Below are 25358 nucleotides of genomic sequence, written 5' to 3'. Positions count from 1 at the left end.
CAGTTTACCCATTATCTTCCTTTCTGGTTATCAGAGCTCTGGAGAGGATGTTTTTGAATTAGAGTTCCAATATCTGCATGTTCATGTGTGTGACCGGACTGTTCTAGAGGAATGCTATGCACATCCAGAAACCATATTATGTCAAAAATACCTTCTTATAAATGCTGCGGAGGTCCCGATATTGCCATAACGTATTTAACACCTGGGCTGTAGCTTTCACCACTTTCATTGATGTTCTAAAAAATTATTAAAGGATAAAAAAGGAAAAAGGTCAGAGATTGTATCACAGTTTTGAAAAGATTAAAGTGCCTTAGTAACTTAAAAACAGTCCTGCATCTCCAATGGCACCCGTAGGAGCCAGTAACATCACATATAGTGGACTAATTTGAATGCCTGTACTTTATACCTCAGCAATGCCAATGGTTCTTCCTAAAGGATGGTACTGTCGTTTTTACTGAGGCCCATTCAAGTGATAACATTCAATAATATCTAGCTGTTGGGCAAAACCATTATACACACTGCACATATAACAAGGACTGGAACACCTTCCCGTTCTAAGATAATACTATACAAAGTAACGGTAAAACGGAGGTGTCCTCATACATCTACCCTCAATATACGCCAAGCAGCGCGACTTACCTGGCGTGAGTGAGCTGCCAGGCCCCGTGCTACTCGGCTAGCGTTAGGCATCTTTTTTGCTGAAAATGATTAGGATGCACCAGCAGGCTGTGCGGATTAATTTGATACTTATATATCTGTGCGCACCCGAGTCTGTATATGAAGCACAACGGAACTTGGAGTGAAATAAAGCTGCGGCTTCTACACTGTAGCACTTCATATACAGATTCAGAGACTCCGTTGCACACAGATATACAACGGCCTAGTCGCATCACACTGTGACAGACGCATTTTTGGTAAAAAAAAAGAAACAAGCAGAGTCTCACGGAACCTGGCGCACAGAGAGGGGCTTTTAGCGCAACTGCAGCAAAGATGTACATGGAAACATCTGTATAATTAAAAAGAAAATCTACCAAAATATAGCAAGAGCTATTCATTTATTACAAAATAACGTACTCAACATCTAAGCTGGTGCTGTAAGGTCAAGGATTAAATATTCCTCTTAGCAGCTGAAGTACGGGGACTAGAATGGTCTGAGGATAAAAGACGAACCACCAATCAGGTGCTGTGAAACCAAATGGCCAAAGGCTTATAATGAAAACAGGCCATGAATTAATTAAAGGGAGCCTGTAAATACTCATGACAAGCTGCAGTATTTATACAACTTCAGAAAGTGCAGCTCCTCCTTCTCCTCCATTTGCACTGAATGGCATGCAGTTAGGGAATCTAGAAATGAATAATTAAATATAAAAGGTTACAGACTGTTGTGGCAGATGCCTGGTGTGCTATAGGAATATAATTACTTACGAAGCATTATTGCTGTACTAGATGGCTACATTACACAGCTGCCGAGCACTTGCCTATCTCCTTTTCCTTTTGTGATGTTCACCAGTTTCTCTATCCCTCCAGTGTCAGCCAGGGCCTTTGCGTTCTCCATGTTCTTGCTGGTGACCTCATGCAAAGCACAGCAGATCGCTGCTACCGTCTCATCTGACAAAATGTTGGGGCCATTGCCTCCTGGAAGTCGGTTTACCAAGTCCCGCATTGCATATTTGCCTAGGGTTATTAGTAAATATCTGCATTAGAACAATATAGAGGAAGGAGTAGGACAATTTGACTAACGAAGAATTAAGGATACAGCTGGAACTTTTTAAGTGAAATCATTGAGATCTTAAAAGTACATTTATCAGCTTTATTGCTACCTGGGCACCACAACATCACAGTCTTTGCATTAAAGGGGAATTGTCGGCTACACACAACAGATATCTGGACAGACAACAGGATTACATGTAATAAGTGCAACTATTGTATCTATATTTATCTATTTTTACATACCAGCATTACATTAGCCATCTACTGGATACCTATGAATATTCATTTTCAAAGGTGAAATTGAATTGTTTTTGAGTGCCCCGATAGCTATTCAAGTGACCGGCAGCTATTTAATTGTTTATGCTAATGGACTCGAGTGCCGTGGGTGCCCATTACTTCTGCTGGCACCCTCCTGAGGTGGCGAGCAGAAATTAGCGAAAAGCTATGCGTCTAAACTCGGTGCATTTGGGTGCACTCACGGCCATTGGCAAAACAACTGAACGTCGCTCATCAGGCGCCCATTACTTACGGTCGTGAGAAAACAATTGAATTTCCCCATACATTTGGAAACAGGCAAACTAACTAAATGGATCAATATTTTCCTTTTTAATTGTTTTCAAACTGTATTTTTGTTTGTATTTGTAATTCACTAGCCATGGTACCATATGAGCAACCAGACAAACAGAGGATAATAAAGTGATCACAGATAAGAGCATAACCCCCTCCCGATCCCAGAGACACCCACGTCCAACTTCACTCCATACCAATTAGCTCTTTGTTGCGGACATCTAACGCCATATTCCTCAAAGCTGTGGCAACAGAAGACACCACTCTGTCATTATCCATCCTTAGCAGCTCCACCAGGATGGGCAGCCCTTTCTCTTTTCTAACTGCCGCTCTAATGTACGCTGCAAACTGCAAAGAGAGGACAGCAATCACTTGTAGCCCCGGCAGGAATTACTGCAGGTCATCTCAGCTCCACGCTCATTGGAACTAGCAGCCAGGGAGAGCTGGTTCTATTATGAACATCACTAAATATCATAGCACCACTAAGTAGTAGATCTCACTGCACCATTACCTTCCAGTTCCCAGCAGAGAGGTTCTGGAGAGAACCAGCAGAACCTTCCAATGTTGCAGGGTTAGAGCTTTCTGCTAGAAGAGTCAGATATGGCTTAACTACAGAAGGGTGCCAGAGCATCTCCACGCCCTTCGGAGACTGGGAGATTCCAGGAATAGGGCCCACGCCATCCCACTGAGAGCAAAAGAAAGAAAAAAAACAAAGATTAATAAAGGGATACATTGTAGCCATTCCAGGTTGCTGCACTGATTACATACTCTCAGATTATAAAACCACCCGGCTACAACTGAACATCGCTTTTGATAAAACAGCAATGTATTCCTCACTACAAGTGCTGTATCCATAGTGTTCACTGTAGTTTAATAAACCTGCAGAATATATTTGTAAACATGGGCAAAAGTGTAGTGTAGCTTTTCATCAATAAATTGCAGCGCTACAACATGAATGTGTAATGGGAGATCCAGAGCACAAAATTAGGAGAGGAGACTACAGACTCTCTGGCTATTTCTAATATGTATAAGTCCCATTATAGATATGTAAATAATCTAATTACTGTTTATTTATTTTACACTTTTTTCCATTCATATAAAGTTAAAAGGGGTAAAAAAAAACAAAACCCCTTACATTGCATTAAACCCTATCCATCTAGTAAGCAGGGGAGGACACCAGGAAATTTCCCTCAATTCAAAAAAAGCTTTGGTACATACAATTATTGGGAGATGTTTTTGGCCAACCTCAGTGATCTGTGCTGCTAAAGATCTGATGCCGGGCTAGACAATGCTCTTTTAATTATAAGCTGGCTGTGAAACGGGTTTAGTGATAATAGATCCATTAGTATGTTTTACTTTACATTAATTATTCAAGTAATAATGCACTTTATTCAAGCAGTAATTCACTTTACACTGAAAAAATCTTCAAAACAAACAGCTAAGACTCATGCGAGTTTCCCATTTCACAAGTTCTATCTTTTTGGGGTAGAACACATCCCAGACCTTTCCTGAGTGACTGATGGCATTATTGGTGCATTGGAGGGAAATAAAAAACAAACAAAACAAAAAAGTGAAGGTTAGACTAAAACGATGAGTGATATATCGGGAGGTCATCGGCATCTGTGTACACCAGATATGTCCATGTAGGACGTCATTCACAGAGATCTCAGGTCGGCCCTGCAGCACAGCTGATGCGGATATAGATCTGAAAGATATATCGGTGCATCTGCATGTGTGTATAGGTGACCCTGGTCTCAGGAAACGCAGACACTGGCAATTTTAAATGCCCGCAGAGTTGTGATGTCACCCCAGACACATCAAGTGGCTGATTTGTATGTATGTATAGCTTATCAGTCGGCCGTTTAAACGGCGGATCGATCTGCTGACCAATCCGTCGTCCTTATGTGTTCCCGGCATAGGCACATAATAGAGGCGGCCTATCAAGCCACTAGGAACAGACAACATCCATGAGTGAATGTCTGGGCTGCCTTCTCAGGAACATTAGATCAGTCTATACAACTGCTGCCATCACCGAGTAGGTGACAGGTATAAAAGGTGTGTGCCTGCTATAAATGTACTACTAACAATACAAAAATTTAACACGTATCAAACACACCCCAATGTTTCAGTCAATGAAATGCGGACTGTACTCACCAGGTCTTCTTGGGGCGGCTTTCTCTTCTTTTTCTTTTTTTTACCCCAACAACTGGAGTCCGAGTCCTTACTCGGGGATTCCTTGCAGAAGTCCTCCATCTCATTTATTCCCAACAATCGGGCTTGAGGCACTTCTAATTCTAGGCGGTAAGATAAGTTCCTCAAGGTACATACACAGTTCTCCACTGTCTGGAACAGAAGGGAGATTGCGCGGTCAGTGCTGGTCATCCCCGGACATTTCACTCACGTACAAGCAGCTTATAATAATTAAAGAACCTGCTGTCATTTGAAAATGGAAGCTGTTATGTGGGTTTTAGACTACAAAATATAGGCCCAGCAATGGCTTACACTAAGATTACACAAATATAGAAGATAGTCTAACTAGTATACTGCTCATTAGGTCATGGGTCCTGTTAGCTATACGGTATGTGCAAATGGGCCATGCTAAACTGCCTGTTTTGTCTTTTCTGTAAGACGAGAGCTCTCAGAGATCCTGGAAAAGAAACACATTCACACAAAGGACATGGATGGAAATAGGTTAGCAAACTCTACTTTGTGGTGTGTATGTTGTCGATCAGTTTAGGTAAAATCATGTGCATGCTAATTGTTACTTTGGTCTTTCCTCCTTCTAAAAAAGGAATAAAAATATGGATGGAAACTTGGGCCGATCAAAATCACCAATACGCACATACCCTGTGCTTCCAACAAGTTTCCGTGCCACTCTCCTGTCTTACTGGTACACTAATGTGCTTTCTCTTATAACACACTAATTTATCAATGAGCGATATTCTTGTGGTCACTCCTTACTAATCTTAAATGGTGCTCCAACCAATCAGCTCCTAACTGTCCTGTGTTTGAAAAATGACAGGAGCTGATTGGTTGGAGCATCATTTAAGATTAGTAGCGAGTCATAACAAGAATATCACTCGTTGATAAATGAGGGAGAAATGTATCAAACTTTGGAGAGAGATACATAAAGTGGAGATAAATAAACTACCAACCAATCAGCTGCTGTAATTTTTCAAACACAGCCTGTATAATGACAGAAGCTGATTGGTTAGTACTTTATCTCTTATATCTTCCCATAAAGAAATTACCGCCAACACATATAGCAAATTACAGTGCAGCGTAGAGACTGCAGGGAAACGTGGGTTCTAGACACCGGTCAGATCTTTTCCATGCAGGACGTTGAATAGCATGCAGCATCCAGATTTTGATTTGTATGAATAGAAAATAAATAATTTCACTTAAATGGCTGGGGTAAGAATTATAATTTCAGCTGATTAAGGGAAACTTTTTATACCAATGTATATCCGGATAGATATGATTGTTAACGAAGAAAAGGGGAGTTTTAGGACGCCATAGATAAATAGGTAGGTTACACAACATCTAAACAAGAAAAATGTTTCAATGACATTTCGGGAGATGTACCAAGTCTTGGAAATAGATACAGTGGAGACAGATAAAGTACCAACCAATCAGCATCTGTCATTTTACAAGCACAGCCTGTAAAATGACAGTTAGAAGCGAATTGGTTGGTACTGTCTCTCTCCACAGCTTGATACATCTGCCCCATGCCCCATGTCCTCAAAAACCTACACCTACGACTTGTCCCTTTAGAGATCACCTGTCACTTTGCACACTGAGCCGATGCAGAGTTGGAAGTAAATTGGATGTACGCTGCTCAACTTAAAGCTGCAAGGGAAAAAAATGTGTATATTCCACCATATGCAGAGTAGTATACATCTCGAGAGTGTGTAGCATATGTATCTGGTTGGCTAAAGGTCGTAGTCATCATCATCATGTACTTGTCTCTGTCTGCTTAAACCGTGTATTTCTGCTTACATCCAGGTCTGCATAGCGCCCTACTGTGCCCCCATTCCACCGCTCTGGCTGTAAGCACAGATGTAACTGTAACGCATATGAAACTCTGCATCGCCCGTACTTTGGTACAGCCATTTTCAGTACATGCAGTGTGAAGGCAGGCAATATACGCTCTGCATACGGGTGTGTGCTCTGCTCATCATCATCCCCAGTGTTTGTGTGCTAACCCAATATCCAAGTGAATGCAGCTCTATCCAGGAACTTCCATAGAGAGGTCACTGGTTCCTGGTGAATAGAGAGGCTGATAATGTATTGGTTGTATGTGTTGTATGGTTGGCACCTAGGCAAAGTAGCCAAAAATACATAGCGTAGGAGACCATGCCAATTTCTCCACAGTACTGGTGGCAAAGGCAGTGGTTAATAATTACCCTATAAGCCATCCATACATTTTGCCTTCAGTATTCAGGGTATGTTCTTAAAGAGATTGTGAATAAACTGCTGTGTCAGTGTGAATGGTGAATCACGTTCCCCTTACATATAGGGGGGCATATACTGGGGGTTAAAAAATGATCAACACTACTGCCTTTTCACTTAACCCCTACACAGCTGAAGCATTTCTCACCCCTGTGCTGAGCCTCTTTTTGTACTTTTCTTCAGTAATTTATTAATGCAGTAACCATCTATATTCTACGTTTTTTTTAACTTTTATTTCAAAAGACTATGAATGGTCAGAAAACAGCGATAGTTTGTTTACATCCAATCACGTGACAAAAAAAATCTACCCAAAATGGGCACTATTTATTGCCATGATAAAAAAATAAAATAAATGTGTACAGAGTTTTCTAGTCACCACCAAAAAATGCTTTAAGGTTTAATTAGCCACGGAGTATATACCTCTGGCCTGAGCTATCCAGTTAGTGGCGCTGCCATGCGTGGTAAGCCCCAGAGGGCACATTGAAAGTCGATTTTTCCTTGCAGCCTCAGGAGCTGTGAGGAAAATCTGTGTTATATGCAACCTCTAAAGCTTACCGCACCGGGTAAGCCATTAATTGTACTTAACCCAAAATCTATCGGTTAATGCATATTTGCCACTAGCTTGTCACGAGGGGTAATTGCCTAATAATTTAATAGTACTGGGCGTTAAAACCCAAAGCTTTAGCTGCAAGGTAAACTCCGCAGCTAACTGAATCTGCCCTTACATATAGGTTTTCATTAAAAAAAAATCTGCCGATCATCAGGGAATAACAGCTAAAGGGGCACATCTTTTGAAAGTGGGGACTCCCAATCAAGGTACCACTGAGTTTACTGAAGCAAGAATGTGGATACTCCTCGTGCCCAGTTTTCTTAATGTGGTCTGTAGTGGAGGGAATATTATCCGATGATCACCAGAGGCCATATCTTTTGAATGTGGGGAATCCTTTTTTAAGGGATGGCACTCTGGAATATGTGGGTGCCAGGATTGGAGAGAGAGCATTTAGGGGGTGGGGGGGGAATTCAATTAGCCGCTGTAATTTACAGCAGGCTATTTGAAGCAGCGGGGCTATTCAATTAAGAGCTGAAGGCAGCCTGCAGGCTCCAGTCAACGAGAATTTTTGTTTTTTGAGCCGGAGTTGGCTCGATAAAAAAATCCATGTTAAAAAGACTGTTTGTGGGTGCTACGACCATGATAACCCATAGGTCCGAGAACTAATCCCGGATTCAATAGGTTAATGCGCGTTAGCACAGTCATTTATTTGGCAAGAAAAAGCAGCTCTAATTGAATAGCCCTGGGCGGTAAAGCCTGAGGCTACCACTCTTTTTCACCAATGGTAAATTACAGCTGCTAATAAAATGCCCCCTTAGTTTGCTCACCCTCATTCACTGTTACAATACATTTGACTGCAGTGCTTTGGTTTATGAGGCCACCACAATGTCCGTATTTATCAAAATCGTTGCTAAAAGCAGCAAAAGGAGCACCAGGGACAGGAATGCACCAAACAGTGAGAATAAACTATTGCTGAAACATCTTTACAATGAAGCGCACACACTGGAGGAAATTGTCTGTGAATGAGGTTTTAAGAAAAGCAATTGCTTAATGCACTATAAACAAGACAGTGTAAAATGTGTTATTACTCCTGGAATAAATAAAAAATACCTTGCTGTCAAAATCAGATGTGTTCACGCAGGTTTGAATCACGAAGAGGAGGGAGTCTACCAAACCTTCACAGTATCTCATCTGCTTGCGTGCCTCTTCCCCCGCTGAACTCAGATTTCTGAGGGAACAAAAAAACGCATGCCTTGGTAAATCTCCTTCCCTTGACAGCATTTTTATAACAGGGATCGGATAATAAATTCAAAAAGCAAATGACAATGGAACGTAAAGTCTATTGTACATATGACTAGAAAGAGGCAAAAGGTCATGGGATATGTAAACAGAGTGTAACAAGTTAATATAATGTGCCCTATAAAAAAACACAAGGAAAGATGTGGCTCTCAAGTTGTGACCTCTGCCGGACACACAGCATTGCGGAAATTTTACTTAAAAATAAAATTAAAAAATAGTTTAAAAAAGTGATTCTCATTTGTAGTCCTCAAGTGCCACCAACAGGTCATGTTTTGTGGATTTCTTTAATCATGCACAGGTCAATCTATTTTGCTGGGTCAGCAATTATCCCACCTGCTTCCACAGACAGAAATCCTCAAAACATGACCTGCTGAGAAAACTTGAGAGTTGAGGCTAAGAACCACTGGTCTAAATCAACAGAACATAATTGAAATGCTCCAGTGCTTACACTCTAAAGGAACATTTCCTATACATAATCAGGTGGCAAAAAACTTCTAATAGAATTTCCACTTTGTAAGGAACCCACACAAAAACACACTACACAGTTACCACAGCTAAACCCCATTACATAGTCTCAAGGCAGCAATGCCTGGCGATGCACTGTTTTATGTGCTGCGGACATTTCATAAGGTTCATTTTGTACAATGCAACGGATAAGAGTGCAAACCCTCCTCACCTCAAAGTGGACAATCCAATATTAATAAAGCTCAGTTGTATCTGCTAACAGTATCACACAACTAAAATTGAAAAAGGAAGCTGATGGTGTAAAGGAATTATAATAAGATTTACAAAGAAGTTTAATTAAAATGCTATCAGAACAATGGAATAAAGTTTGATTTTAGAGCCCAACATGTCAGACTCAAAACGAAATGGCCGAATTTACCCCCACACAATACCAAACCACTATATTATATACATGTTAGAATGATTATTCATATTAGACCAGCATTTATGTAGCTTTTGATGGACAGATTAAAGTGGTCCAGTCACCTACACACAATGGAGACTGCCATTTTGTGAGCTTACACACTATTCATCTGATCCATACATTATGCTAATGTGACAACAATGAGACACAAACTCATAAAATGGAGGCTTTAATCTGGAATTTTGTGATCTCCAAATTATAGTTTTCAAACAATCCTTGGTTCCTTGATTAAATGCTCCTTCCCTATATTTTGTATTAAGCTGTGCAATATACATATCATATTTACCTTTAATTACATTAAATGATTAGACCACCATTAAATATTTACCCAAAGCCCCACAACCAATAAAACCATATATTACCTCATGCAACCAGTGGTATTGCGGAGAACTGATGAAGACTGAAATTTCATTTTGTGATCATCGTCAAAAGAGGAATTATTCAGCCCGGAATGTGGAACGATCACAGTGTTTGTCAGTGGAGACAGAGCATCACGGATAATAGTCATCTTTACAGCGTCACAGGATGATAAGTTCCACAGGACTCCTGTAAGTACAGCGCACAGACCCATAAAACAGTGACAAGGGGAAGATACAGAACATTCTCTGTGTTATTAATGGTAGCAGCTATCTTCAAAGGAAAGTATTTCTCAGAGGTGAAAATATTTGGGCACGAAAAGCTCTTACTTGGCTATAGTGTGCTATACAAGACAACATCATGTGGTATTATGAGAACTGCTGCTGCAGAACCCCTTTAAGTCTTTACAAACAATTATTCTATTTTTATAATTAAAAGACTCCAGAACCATTTAGTAACTGATCTTCCAAAGGAACTCATCTCCCTAGAGGGGCAGCTACACTTCTCCGACAGACCCGGTGAAAACCAAGTTATGGGTGTAGATGTCAGCAAGTTGTAAATGGACATCTAACCCAACTGCTACTAAACCCCAACACCCAACCTGAACCACCACCTACGCACTGAGATTGTTAGCTGAATCAAGTTGCTAATTCTGTAGAGCACTAGGCAAAATAGCTGCACGTACTCAAAATGGATATCAAGTAATGTATATACTGAATTTAACATTTACAGAAAACATACAGTGAAAGCTCAACCAATAGTCATGAAAACACAGCCTAAAGACATCACTAGTGCCATCATAAATTTCTCCACATAAAGCAAGACAATACACAGTCAATACACAGGCGTGATATGAACAAGACAAGCAAAAATCAAAACTATGCGAGTTGTGGCAGTAAATTAACTACAATATATAACTAACTGCAAACAGAAAAACATTAATACTGTGCATTTTATATAAATTGTGCACACATGGCTGTCTACTTGATTTCAGCCCAGATACCAGAGGATTACTGCTGGAGGTGTATTTGTGACCTGTATATGCAGAATGGACGGGATAGATTATAGTTAAAACCCATAAAATGGAGCAGCACAGACAGTGTAATGGCATTACTGCCTCATAGCACTGAGGTCGTTGGGTTCCATTCACCACCACGGAATTTGTATATTCTCCCTGTGCTTGCGTGGGTTTCCTCCCACACCCCAAAAATAGCCAGAAACATACAGATGTACCCATGCTCATCTATGCCGTGATGAGAGCGCACCGCGGCATGGATGTCGCGACTAGCGTGCCTGCGGCTATGGCGTGCGCGTGCCATAGCCTCAGGAGCAAACTGCACCACTGGATTAGCTAGTGACAATACATAAGTTGTTTAAAGGGGATACGTACAGTATATACAGTATCCCGGCACAGGAGATGCTGGCGCTTGGAATACCAGTCCCTAAATCCAGACCCCTGTCAGAAGGTGACAGGGGTCGGTGCCAGCATCCCGAAGATAAGTAGCGGGGTTAGGGTGCAGGGAGGTTAGGTTTAGGCACTAGGGGGGGAGGGAATGTTAGGTTTAGGAATGGCCAGGGAGGGTTATGATACCTACCTACCTGGTGTCGGTATCATAACCGTGCAAGGATGCAGACATCGGGATTTTGACCGCCAGGATCCCGAGTGCCGGCATCCTGTACCCAACCTGTTTAAAGATAATGGATGTTTATGTTAGCATGCCTGATCTTTTACAGATGATTGGTCATGTTTTATCCAAAGGTATGTTTCTTCCACCATAGACGCTCAGTCACACAAGCATGCGCTCTCCCTGGCCTCTCATTGTTAGGACATGCACAGTAGCCCAAGGCACTATGTAGAACATGCTTTAGATGAAACATGACAGATTCCCTTATAAATGTACTCTACACACTCACAGAGCCCTCCCTAAAAAAAGAGACACAAGGACAGATAATTCTGTGCTGTTTTCTAAATAGCCGATGGGTCGACCAGAAATGTACCAAATGCAGCTGTGGAAAGGTTGCTCTACAAACAGAAGTTGATGATGTAACAAATGCAAATAAACCATTTCAAATCAGGAAGATGCTGGATTTGCAATATATTTTATCTACTGCGAGAGTAGAAGCTAATTAGTATTTGCTCTACCATAATGTAACTAAACATTTAAAAGATAACATTAAATATGGGTTCTGCAATGCAGTTTCTTCCTAATACAATGTTACATTACTTTTCTAGGGACAGATTTACTTAGCCGCAAGGTTTGGGCGTAACCTTGCACGCTAATGCATTGTGGAAACTACGGCCAGGGAATGACGTAAGCACCTCTGGTCGTTTCAAAAAGTTGGCCTCTATGAGCTTAGCTGGCATCAGTCCCAATTGCTGGCACCATCGTTTGAAATGGACATGGTATGGATGGATGGCTCAAGGTCAAAAGGAACGTTGGCAGGTAAATACTAGATGTCTCATATGAGGTTAGTTGGATGTTCTACAGTGGATTCTATATCTGTGGAATTCATTCTAACCAAAATATACTACCAGAGATGTTAAAGTACTTCTGTTATTGTCATCAGTGTGAGCAGCCATTTGTGTCGGCTAAACCAATGCATCCTATTGATTCATTAGCAGTCAGTGACATCAATGGGTAAGTTAAATTGGTAAGCTGTATTATCAAATCTACCGTCTGTCAACAAAATGGCTGCCTCCAATATGTACGCAAGTGCACAGTAGTTGCAGTTGTCAGTGGCGATACAGAGCATCCATATTATTCCAGTGCTATTTTATTGGGCACTCTGCCTTGCAGAAACATTTACAGCAGTACTCCTACATGTAGCAATTACAGCATCTTTACCATTTATATGTAATAAACTCAATAAGGGAGGAAGTATGGTGTAGTGATAAGGCAAACTTAATCCAAGTAAGGGTAAAAGTGCCCATCCAGTAGCAGACCTCAAAACGACTGCACGATTACGACATTGTAATCATGCAGTCATTTGTCAGTCTGATGAGCCTACACTGTACGAGCAGTCGTTCAGTGCAGGCTCATCAATCATCTGCTAACATGCTCAAGCTGACGTTATCGTCAGTTTGTCCAGCATGTTTGCACGATGATAGATGTCTAAACGACCAGCAGGAGCGCGCATCGCTGGTCATTTTAGACATTTTTGCAAACGATTTATTAACGATATCGTTCTTAATAGTCTAGTGAATGGGCACCTTAAGCCTCAACACGTGACGTCACATGACCTTGCCTTACACGCAATACAGGAGCGACAGAGAGACTAGTGCACAGCCTCACGCTGCCGCTACCTACTTCCCACTCAGGATCCAGCACCCGGCAAACTTGCACATCCGGGTTGCACACATCGCAGAAGCCAGAGGGTCGAGCATCTGGTCCGGTCACTGTGGCTGGACTCACAAGCTGTGAAAAGGGTACATTACCACACCGCTCCCCCGCTCAGAGACCATGAGGTCAGAGGAGACCACACGGCTACTGAAGACGTCCAACGGTAAGCCATGAACGCGGGACGCCACGGCTGCACACTGTCCTACAGGACACATTGCACATGACAGTGTAGGGACACGTATGTACACACATACGGAGAGGCACCTTATACAGTAAGGTTATCCTCACATCCCCAGACATACTGCAGCAATCAGGTGTGACCACACACCAGTCTTCAATGCAAGACATAGGGTAATTACGGAAGGTAACCCCCTCAAAGGGCACACCTACTACCCGGACATTTATTGACTTATCCACATTGGAATACTTTTATACATCCAGTTGCTGCACCACGGGTGCCCCAGAGGAGACTTAGTGTATTCATACTACGGATAGAGGCACCCTAAGGAGCCCTCTAACCATCCTAGCAACCAATCCAAGTTTTGGGGATTTTACATATCCTAACGCATATACTGGAGCATTGTGCCTACCAGAGGAATAAAGCAACACATTCTAAACACCATAGATCTCTCAGGGGCCTATTCATTAAACGTAAAAATTCAATGGAGATAATTAGCTTTAGAACTCTCATGGAGTTCTAGCTAATTATAGGTGGAATTCATCATTCCACCTCTCCATAAGTATCTATTCCGAAAAGCTGTCATTTTTGCGATGACAGCTTTTCGGGAAATAGATACTTTTCCCTGCCTACACTACCTTATCGCATCTGGAAACAGTGCTGCGCATGCGCAGTTACATCTGTAAAACCAGCGCTTGCGCAGCACTGCCCACAGATGCGCTAAGTTTCGTACGCCCCCCCACTCACCTTCCCCCCCCCCCCCCCCCCCCACACCTGTCCGCGCAGCAGCCTCCGGCTCCGTCCTGCTGGTCTGTCATGTGGTTTCCCAGCAGACCACATGACAGATTAGAAAAAAAACAAAACTTTTTTTTCTTTTTCTAAACTTTCTTGTGCTCTGCCGGGGAGCACACATGACAGACCAGCCTCCGGAGCCTGAGGACGGAGCAGAGCGCCGGAGGGAGTCGTCGGGGGACCTGCACACGCGGATACAGGTAAGTGGATTCTGCTATTCGCCACCTCACAGTGGCGAATAGTAACTGCATCAAATTCCGAAAATTTATAATTTTCGGAATTTGATGAATACCATAATTTCCACAGAGTGTGGAAATTAACGCAGGGGAACTTAGCAAGGAGATATCTGTGATATCTCCTGTGTTAAGTCTGTTCATGAATACCAAAATAACGTTATTTAAGGAAAATGTCCTTAAAAACGTTATTTTAGTGTTGATGAATAGGCCCCTCAGTCCTTGTTTTATCATTTACACAACAATATACTCACTCCATCATATCCCTTACATGTAGGTGAGCGCTTAGTACATTATTTCTTTGGAGACAGGACCTCCAGTACCAAGCAGCTCCCAAACAATTAGAATATCCCTCCCTTTTGAGCGCTGTTCACATAGTCCAGTTAAATATACTCCATGTGTGTAAAGCCAATATGAATTGCTATTCCTATTAAGAATAATGTATACAGTTGTACCTAATGCCCATACATACTTTCTACCCAATCGAGCAGTTATTCCATCTGCGCTGCCATGAGGGATTAGGGGTTGGGCAGGTTTAAATGCAGGGAGCATAGAGGGGCAGTGCTAATGGTGCAGAACTTCACTTCTATTACATTTAAATAAAAAGAACATATACATTCAGCAAGGGATAATATAGTGACAGACATCATTGAAAGTCTATTTGTACTTTTACAAGAGCCTGAGCACCTCTGCATGTTGTGCAACCTTGAGGTTACTTTACAAAGAGCTTTGGAAGTTTAGCTTCATCGTGTCATCTTCATAATATCACCTTATTGCTCTGCTCTGTGTCACCCAAATTGACAGACATATTATTAAAATCTTCACTCAACATCTGCCCTCAGTGGATTTGCTTCTTAGCGTTCCTCAGACAAGTTGTACTTTGCTAATCAGATCCGACAACTGCGGTCTTCAACCATTTAAAGCAAAATTGTTGTGAAGAATTGGCGTAGTCTATATTAGATTATCAATGCAGCACACGCTCTCCCTCCATATGGCCTATGTTAAAAAGTCCTGGCTTAATTTCATTGCAGCAAGCTGCACAAGGCTGGACTATTGACTGATTTAAATGCTTGCACAGATCTTAAGACATAAGTGGTTTATTTTTTTTTAAAAGCCTTCCAGCCACAAAAAGGAAGCTACACACAACACGTGGAATCAAGGATATAAACTCAGGAACCAGTGAGATCAGCAGTTCCACGTGAACTCATGAATTAAACTTCAACAAAGTGGCTTCTTCCACTGTATGTATACAACTGGTCCCCTTTAATGCTGCTTATGAGAAATACAGTCAATGTTATTTCTGCATCACTTAATAAAATGAAATGATACAACACAATTTAGTGCCACTTTAGTCCATTGGAACATACATTCTAATTTCTATTTGTGAGATAGGCAGATTTGAAGCCACTGTCTGTGAGATTAGAACTGTGGTATCTAATAGCAAACCTCGGTCATAAGAAGCAATTTACTGCCCGGAAACCAGCACAAGCAATTAGCTCTGGCGGATCTAGTGCAAGTTCTAGTGATCTAGTGCAAGTCAGACAATAAAACAAACAGCAGCTTTTTGGTCACGATAAAAGGGGGCAATTCAATTGTTTTATCGCGCCCAATCTCCTGTCTAAGAGTGACATGAGATCGGGGTGCAATATTAATGTGTTTTCTTTTTGGAGGCCATACCTTATTGCGGATGTTGCGCCCAAATAGACCGGGTTTAGCCACTTAAAATGGCTAAACCTGTCTAAAGTACTGGTTAGCGCGCAGGTGTAAGCAAAAATGCATGCTCTTGCAGCTATTCCTGCCCAAACGGAGCAGCAATTGAATTGCTGTGCCAGACGTCCATTAGTAACAGCCACGGGCGCAAGCAATTGAATCGCTCCCAAACTGTTGATCTGCTTGTACCCCTGGTGATTAAACCTGATCAGTGGAGGGAAGGAGGGGGGATCTGGCACAGTTTCTTTGGGATGATGTGCTTGAAGGCCTATCCTCAGGTCCTAGAGTGCCTATGTTATGTCGCTCCTCTTTGTGTTCAGCAGGACAGGTGCTGTGATGACACTCCTCTGCACCCACCTTGTCATTTCAAATAGTCTTCACAACATTTAGGGGTCCTAGTTACTGAGCAGTGTTAGGAGACAGAGTGAAAAGTGATAAGAAAGTGATATGGTGCCAGCCAATCAGCTCCCAACTGTCATCTCACAGGCTGTGTTTAAAAATGACATTTAGGAGCTGATTATATTATATTATTATACACCACTTTTCTTTGCCCTGTCCTTTTGGTTAGGTTGGCTATCCAAAATTCTAGGTGTGCTACAGCAATGGGTGCTATATTTCTTTACTTGCAATGTTTTTCTTTCTTTCATGGATTTTAGTGTGTCCATTACATTCATCATCTCCAACATCTGCTGGCTCTCACCTCATATTCCCTATAAGGCTCCATCTTTTTGGATACCTGGATTCATCCCCAAATTAAGCATTACATTACAGACCCGTTTCTGTACCTCAAAATAACCTATAGGCTTCAACTTCTCCCAGGTCCCACACTGTAGAATTACTGTGGGACATTTCTGGGACTAGGCTTTGACAACGGAATTGTGGGTGTGCGCAAAATGAAAATAACCAGCGAAGTACGCGGTAATGTGACTCGTGGCTCTGGTGGACCGGAACTCGCAGCTAACTGAATCAGCAATTCAGAGACCAAAGCGATTTAGTTTCCCCTCCTAGGTATTTTTTTATTTTAAACTGTAAACGTTGAGTGTTAGAGAACAAAAGCTTTGTCCCGCGTGAGGAATGGAATGTACTCCCATAGCCTTGATATGCTGAAGTGGCAGAGTTTTCATAGGAACAAGATCAAGAGGATTACAGCATCTCATTTTCCAATACCATGTTGAATATTTTCTGAGAGCCTTTTGTTACCAATCTAAAATCACTTCACTGATATGCCTGTAAGGTTATTTCACTAATGCACTGCTTCTTTACATACTTCCACTTCAGAAGTATAATACAGGCACCTGTTATGCTGGCATTGCAGGTGACCTGCCATGGGTGAGGTATTCAAGAGGAGGTGACAAAACGCAGAATGTATTCGTAGTTCTGCTTTGTCAGAGCCGGTAATGTAAAAAATCACTGCTGCGCAGAAGTCAGCCAAGTTGTAACAAGCTCCTTTGATTATTTTCACCTCTGTGAAACAGACATAATGTTCCTACCAAAAGCCAGGAGCAGTGCTTAAACATCACTGTTCCAATGAACTGAACCAAAAAGCAGAGCAGCGGTACTTCTATATTCAATGTGTAGTCATCTCTACACAAGAGAAGACCATTGTATGTGTCAACGTGTGTATGTGTATTACAGCCCTGTGCAAAAGTATTCAACCCCCATAAAAAGTCAGATTTGTCTGTATTACAAATGACACTTACACAGATTGTTCCAGTCATCATTGTTATTGCAAATGGGTAAGTTCTTAAAGTAAATTTTCAAACTCATAATTCACTATTTCTCTGCAGATTATTTTAAAATAAAAACTGATTGCATAAGTATTCAATCCTTGCAGACTATTACTTGGTAGAGCCACCGCTTTCTGCAATAACAGCTGTAAGTCTGTTGGGGTAAGTTTGTACCAGGTTTGCACACTGTTTGGGAGTGATTTGTGGCCATTCTTCCATCAGATTTGCACAAGGTTGTTCAGGTTGTTTGAATGATGTTTGGGGTCTGCAATTTCCAAATAGTGCTACAGATTCTCATTTTTAGGGGTTTATTTACAAAGCAGCAGCTTGAACAGGGTGTTTTGCTATGAAAAGTATAGCCCTATATTTTGTGCTCAAACACTCGGAGAAATAACAAGCTGCCGCTTCGTAAATAAACCCCCCTGGCCCTTATTAGAACAGTCACCTTTTTTTGTTCAACCATGCAAAAGTTATAACCTTGAACTTGGGGTCATTGTCCTGTTGAAAGGCAACCTTTCTCCCAAGCTTTAGTGTTCTAGCAGACTGAAGCAGGTCATCTTGCAGTGTCTCCCTGTATTTTGCACCATACATTAGTCTGATCCCCGCTTAGGAACAATATCCAAACAATGTGACACTGCCACCTCCATACATCACTGTTGGGATGGGGCTTTCTGAGGAATTGGCAACACACAGTATTTTGAGTTGGGACCAAAAAGCTAAATTTTTCTCATTAGACCATAAACCATATCCCACATTTTAGCTGGGTCACTGATGTTTTCTGGTAAAGTCCAGATATGCTTTTCCTTCAGTAAACGCTTCCTTCTAACCACCCTCTCATGCAGGTCAGTTGTATGTATATCTCCTAATATGGTTTGACTGGTGCACCTTCACTCCAGTCTCAGCTAATAAACTCTGTAGCTCCTTCAAACTTCAAGGTTGGACTCTGTGGCTCTCTTCGCAAGTCTCATTCCTGGTAAGACACTGAGTTTTGAGGGGCAGCCTTACCTAGACAGTGCCTGGGTGGTACAATGCAGATTCCATTACCTCACAACTGATCCAACACTGATATCCAAGCACTTTGATATTATTTTGTAGCCTGTTACTATCTTATGCATGAACTATCTTTAGAATGCTCTTTGGTCTTCATTTTCATAGCTCTCTTTCAAATTCACAGTATGCCCAATGTTATTTCAATTATGGGTATTTTAACCATAAAAGCTGACACTTTTTTTTTTTTAATGATTCACAGAGAGATTCATTGAAAGCCAGTTGTTAGGGCAATATATTTCATCTGTGCAAACATGGAGCTTCTACAGCACATTGTTTGAATATATATGCAGGTAAGATTTTTCAGTTTTTATTTTAAGTCTGCAGACAAAGAATGATGAGTTTGAAACTTTACTTTAGGAGCCTACTGGTTACCAATAAAAACACTGTTTGGTACAATCTGTGCAAGTGTCATTTGTGAAACAGACAAATCTGTATTTGAATGATATAGTAATTCTATTTTGCTTCAGATAAAATACAGTAGACATAAAAAGCGCTAGCACAGAATATGCACATAGAGAAATGTATAGCCAATATTACAATATACTGTAGGTATAAAAAAAATAAAAAAAAAGTAGCAGCTGAATTCACCTGAGGAATAGCAATGATTATCTGCAAAATGCTGAATAATGTTTCTCTTAGTAGGTATATGGCAAAAGGAGTCTGTACCACACACTTCAATCGCAGCCTGTGCATTGAATAAGCCCCTTGTTACCAGGCTCTCAAGGGGCGCTTGACTTAACTCTCGATTTACAGAAAACCGGGATAAATCAAGGCACGCTCTGAAGCGCTTGAAAGACCAGACGGAAATAGAAGCTAAGTGAAGAATGGAGAATATTTGAGATTTCTGATACTTTGTTCTCTTGCTCAGCAATCTAACTTTCCCTAAAAGCACTGAATTCATTTAAAATAACCGACAAGCACGGCCCAGCGCTTTTTATTAGGTAAAAAGTAGGAATAAGAAAGCAGAAGAAAAAAAAAAAGAAGTTTAAAAAGTGTCAGCTACAGTTCCATCGCCTCTTAAATAAGAACTTAAACATTAAAACAAATTGCTATTGTTATTCATTTCCTTCAGAACTAAAGTGCCCATCCATTAATGTACAAGCAGTTATCTTCTACTAAACAAACACATTTTCTCCTCTTGTATAAGTAGATGTTACCCATGCACAGCATTTAAAGCATAAACGTCACTGCTTTGATTTATTGGTCTAATCATTTTAATTGTATTGTTACAGGGACTTACTTTACTTTTGTATAAGTGGTTCTGAAACTTGCCCTTAGCCAATGCATGCTCGGGGACAGAGGTTGGCATTCAGTGTACATGCAATTCCTCCAGGTGCACCAGTTTACTCCCAGATTTAAAATGAATTGACGTCTGTGCGCTTCTGTGGGGGTGGGCCTTTTTAAGAATGAATAAACAAATCTCTGGTTGTATATGTTACTGTGATATGAAAAGAATAATGATAGTTACAGTAGGCTGCAGATTATCCAAGATAATCCGGGACCAAGGGTAATTCGGATAATTATACATATTAAACTTTCTACCTAATGGGCCGTGCTTATCGGTTATTTTAAAGGAATGACAACATTGAATATGTCAGCATCTGCAGAATGTCCAAATAAAATAGTTCTTTTTGGCGCAGGTTCTAAGAGTCGATACCACTTCTTTGGAATAGGCTTTTAGGTTTATTGAAAACTCATCACAAAATAAAGATTTATAAATCCAATATCACAAACAATGGCTAGGAAATCAGTTCATATATGGCACGTAGGTATTAGACTCGCATAAACTTGTGAAATGTTGACATGTGAAAAGATGTAATTCTGCACAGACCAACAGCAAAGGGTTAGGGTTCGGCTACGGTAAGGGTGGTTAGGCAATAGGGGGACGGTTAGTCATACTTACCGCCGGAAGTCATCAGGACGTCACTGCCAGACCCAGTAAGTCACCACTAGACGATCAAGGAAGTTTTGCCAACATTCTAATCATGCTGACACTTCATCAGTGTCGACATGATGAATGTTGACAAAATATACCACACCCATTTTAAAACATTATTTTTTTTTTCATAATTTTACTATACAATTTAGTCTTTATAGGCCAGTGGTTTCCAAACTGTGTGCCGTGGCACCCTAGGGTGCCTTAGGTTGGTAATCCAGCACCAAATCAAATTATTTATGGCCAATGTAATGTAAATATGTGGACAAACAGAAGTGTAAACCTGTCCACCACCACCACCACCACATAACTGAGCCCAAGGATAACAGGGCAGCACAATTTACTTCACTTTACTACTTTTTTTTCTAAATATCTCATTAACAAACTTGTGGCTTAGGAGTGCCGTTAAAACAATGCTGTTACTCTAGGGCGCCGTGGTTCAAAAAAGTTTGTGAACCACTGTTAAAAGCTAATATACCATGCAATATAGTTTGTTTCCCATGTGTAGATATTTGGTGTTCTACTGTATTATTGATAATCTGTTCCATAGCATCCTCAGTGTCCCCTACATAATAAAGCCAGATGGGTGTCACACGGACTCTCTCTGTTCGCTTACATTATAGTACCGTGGCCTCAATGAAAGAAATGCTGCAGTCTTCATTCTGTGATATTCATCAAACTGTAATACCTAAATCAGCAAACTGCTTTGAAGATCGAGAATCCCTTTAGGGTCTATGATCACGGTTTATCTGAGATCAAAGAAGCATATACACGCACTGGAAATTTGTAGTGTGCATGGGCCTAAATATCCCGGTGATTCCAATGTGACATCAATCAGGACAAATGGCAAATGACAGTATGTATGTATATTGCCAAATCTAACTACCTGCCATTTGGGACGACGAGTGGCATTAAACTGTAAGGCCAGCTTAAAGAAATATTTCTGTGCCTCTATCCTTACTGGAAACAGCATCATTTTTTTTTGACAATGACAAAAACTCATCCCCCAAAATCCAATGTTCTAAGAGTCCAACCAACGACAGGAATACACTGTCCCAGGCTCTCCTGTCAGTAGAAAGAGGCAGGACTGAGCGTCTCTCCTGTAGACTGCAGGGGAGACAGGTGAAGGAGCCTAGGAGAACAGTGGACGGGTGTCACCTACAGTATATGTCTAATTCCTTTTATAAAGTCATAGGCAGCGATCTCTTTTACTGTAGGGTGTCCAGTGAGCTGAAAACTGAACGATCACTTGTGATCTGTGTCACTGAGCCCAATGTGAGGAAAGCTGTCACACTTCCTACAGTCTGCTCCTGTCATGACATACTCCCCTTGCTATTACTCACTCTTACCTGCGTAAACGATTCCAACACCATGCAGAAATGTAAAAAAAAGTGAATTTACAAAATGCACTGCTGGGCCGCAGATGACTGATCCAATTTAACTCTCTACAGCAACTTTTTTTTTTTTTGGTAAGACCCCTCCGTCTCATGTGTACAGGTCCCTGGTATCGTTTGCTCAGAGGAAATACGTTTTACTGTATTCGCAGGGATTGAACTTCAGGTCAAAATCATCATACTTGAAAGCGCCAGTGAGGATTAGAGGAGATCTCAGAGTTATTAGAGAAAATACAAGTCGTCAGGAACAAATTGGGCAAAGTGGATAAAAAGATCACAGCTAAAAATCTATGCGGCTGTGCAGACCTTTGGGGCCGCAGAGGACGGCACCGAGATAACTGGGTTCAGGGGAATTTGGGCTGCACACTCCCCCATCAGCCAGTTACTTCGCTCCTTACAGAGTGACATTAATAAACAGTGAATCATTTTATAGCTGCAGTAATGCACGTACAATGCTGATTTATATCTCACATAGGTGATTATGTGCATAATGAATAACCATGGAATAATAATAATAACCTGTATAATCGTATATAAAGTTCAGATACAAATTAAAAGTAGACGGCTTGAGTGTGGATTACAGAACGTCCCCGGAATGTAAATGTATCTGTAAGGATATAATCATGTCACACTTCCAGGAATGGGCCGTGTTTTTAGTAAGAAAGTTTTGGTTATCTTTGAAACAGAAAAAAAAAAACAACAGATTTACGCATTCAGAACTGAAGGGTCTACAGAGACTTTCACAATCAAAGACAATGAAAGATGGTCTAAAGGGTTGCTAAACACATGCACTTCGGTAAATTACTAAGGATTTCCTCCTTTGTTAGGAATATACATTTTACATTTGTTGGCCAAGGTAATTTGACTTGTACAGAGAAGCTACAGGAAAGGCACAAATTATATTCACAGATAATTCCTTTTCTTCTAAAGACTCCATGGCAGCCCTTATAATTAGGTACAAGTGCATTCTAGATGGTTAAGGAACGCTGTGGAGCCAAAAACGAATCTGATGTAAGGACAAATTCTTTTCACTGCTTGGAAAAAAAATAACAAAACAATGATCAAATCTTCTGAAGCCAACTTGAGTCCCAGAACACTCACTGCTGATACTTGCACCTTCAGTTGGATAAAGCAAGATCTTGTAGAAAATAAAGGATGTGTGGAACAGTCATTTCAGTTGGATACACTTTGAATTCGTACCAAGAAATAAACTTTCAAATACTTTAAATTGAATTAAAATATATATTATTTGAATTATAATTTCCTGCTTGTGGTGTTCTCAGATTTTGCCTCTGATTAATACAGTAAACTCCTCCAGACAGTGATTCACCACAATTTATCATGTTTTTTCCTGATATTTTTTCTCAGAAAACACATTTAAAACAGTCAATTTTTATTATGTACATAAAAAAGCTACAAGTGTGTGTGTAAATACCTTCCAACATGACCCCTTCCACCAGGTACAAAATACTCTGCTCCTGGACTTCCCACTTAATTTATGATTGCAGTCACCTGTGTTTCAACACAGTTCTTATCATTTAACTAGTTCAACACAGGTGATGGCAATCATAAATTAGGTGGGAAGTCCGGTCTCTCACAGGTATAAACACGGCCTCCTGGCCTTCACTTGTGGTCCTCCCTGTCTCCAGCAGGTATGGACACTGGCCCCATTGGCCTGGCTTGCCACACTTTGCTCTTTGGCTGTCTCAGTCCTACTTGGACTGATTCCACATGCAGCCTGACTGGTCTGCCTAAAGCTGCATACACACAACAATTTTCTGAACGATTATCTGTCAGATTTTTTAAAAGTGTAATAAACCATTTTTTTGAACTACAAATGATTTTTGCATATTCCCTTAATGAAAATCGTTCAGTTGGTCAGTCTGACTGAACTACAAACGTGACCACGCACGAACCATAATCGTTCATTGTTTTAACTCAGAAAGTGAACGATTTTTAAAACGATTGAACGATAAACTATTTCGTTAACGATAATCGTTCAAAAAAATCGTTGTGTGTGTATGCAGCTTTAGTCATACTTGCCTACTTTTGAGAAAGCATTTCAGGGAGCTTGTGAAAGCATCACCTATGAGCATGGTGGTAAAGTGGGCGTGTACTGATACATCTGAGACACGTGTCATAAAATTGAATTACATCCAAGGGTAAATGAGCCACAAAGCAGTTAGTAAGATCTACTTGTTGATGAAAACCAACTGATACTTTTCAGAAAATGCATGTAGCCATAGGGATCATTGTATCTTATAAGCAATGCAGGGAAATTATACTAATGATCTTATTTGAATGTATATATCTGTATTTGTTTTATTATATATCAGCTACATAACGGGGATGAGGTGCAATCATTTTACTAGACTCTTCAGGTAGTCATGGAGATTTCTACTATTTCAGGGAGACTCCCTGACAATCAGGGAGAGTTATCAAGCATTGCCTTAGTCCTCCCTGGACTGAATCCACTGGGCAGCCTAGGTGCTCTCACATTTCCTATTTCTACCCTGCGTGGGCAGGTCCCCCCAGCCCCGCACAGAATACATGGCTCACTATCGCCACCTAGCGTGATATTGCCTATATATATATATATATATATACACATATATATATATATATATATATATATATACATACATACATACATACATATATATACACACACATATATATATACACACAAACACACACACACATATATATATATATATATTATTCAGGATTCCTAATTTGTGCAGAGAGAGATGTACACGGTGTACAGAAATTATTGCCAGTGTCCTGTGTTATCTCATTACAACCACAAAGCCTCATGAACGTGCCTAACTCCAAACACATAAGGAAAAATCTATCCCAGAAGCATATCAGAGTTTCCCAGTGTTCTTCTATTAATTAACATAAGATCTAAAGTGACTAATTTCCCCTTAAGGAAATGTCAGCAGCACAGCAGGCACTTTTATTGATCTGTAGTAGAGTTTTTCTTCCCTACATACTCTAAATTCTTATTTCTATACAGGCAACTACAGACCTTGCATTTATTGGAGTGCGCCAACAGTGATTAAGGGCTCCATTTACTAAGGGGCTTCTCGATATGTACATAAGAGACTTCTCGGTCTTCAGCCTGGAAACGC

General features: G+C 40.8%; 1 protein-coding gene across 1 annotated transcript in view; it reads right to left on the bottom strand.

Moving 5' to 3' along the window:
- PKP4 (plakophilin 4) overlaps positions 1-25358 on the bottom strand; it is a 105235-nt gene that overhangs the window by 18440 nt on the left and 61437 nt on the right. Inside the window, exons 9-15 of the mRNA XM_088474773.1 lie at positions 9869-10052; positions 8390-8507; positions 4432-4620; positions 2789-2962; positions 2475-2625; positions 1479-1674; positions 152-236 (exon numbers count right to left, since the gene is read on the bottom strand). Coding sequence (XP_088330899.1) covers positions 152-236; positions 1479-1674; positions 2475-2625; positions 2789-2962; positions 4432-4620; positions 8390-8507; positions 9869-10052 — 1097 coding nt within the window. The remainder of the gene's footprint in view (positions 1-151; positions 237-1478; positions 1675-2474; positions 2626-2788; positions 2963-4431; positions 4621-8389; positions 8508-9868; positions 10053-25358) is intronic.

The sequence above is a fragment of the Taudactylus pleione genome, unplaced genomic scaffold (genome assembly GCF_031769625.1).
Source record: "Taudactylus pleione unplaced genomic scaffold, aTauple2 ptg000156l, whole genome shotgun sequence".
Lineage (NCBI taxonomy): Eukaryota > Metazoa > Chordata > Amphibia > Anura > Myobatrachidae > Taudactylus > Taudactylus pleione.
This window is presented reverse-complemented; position numbering and strand designations above follow the sequence as displayed.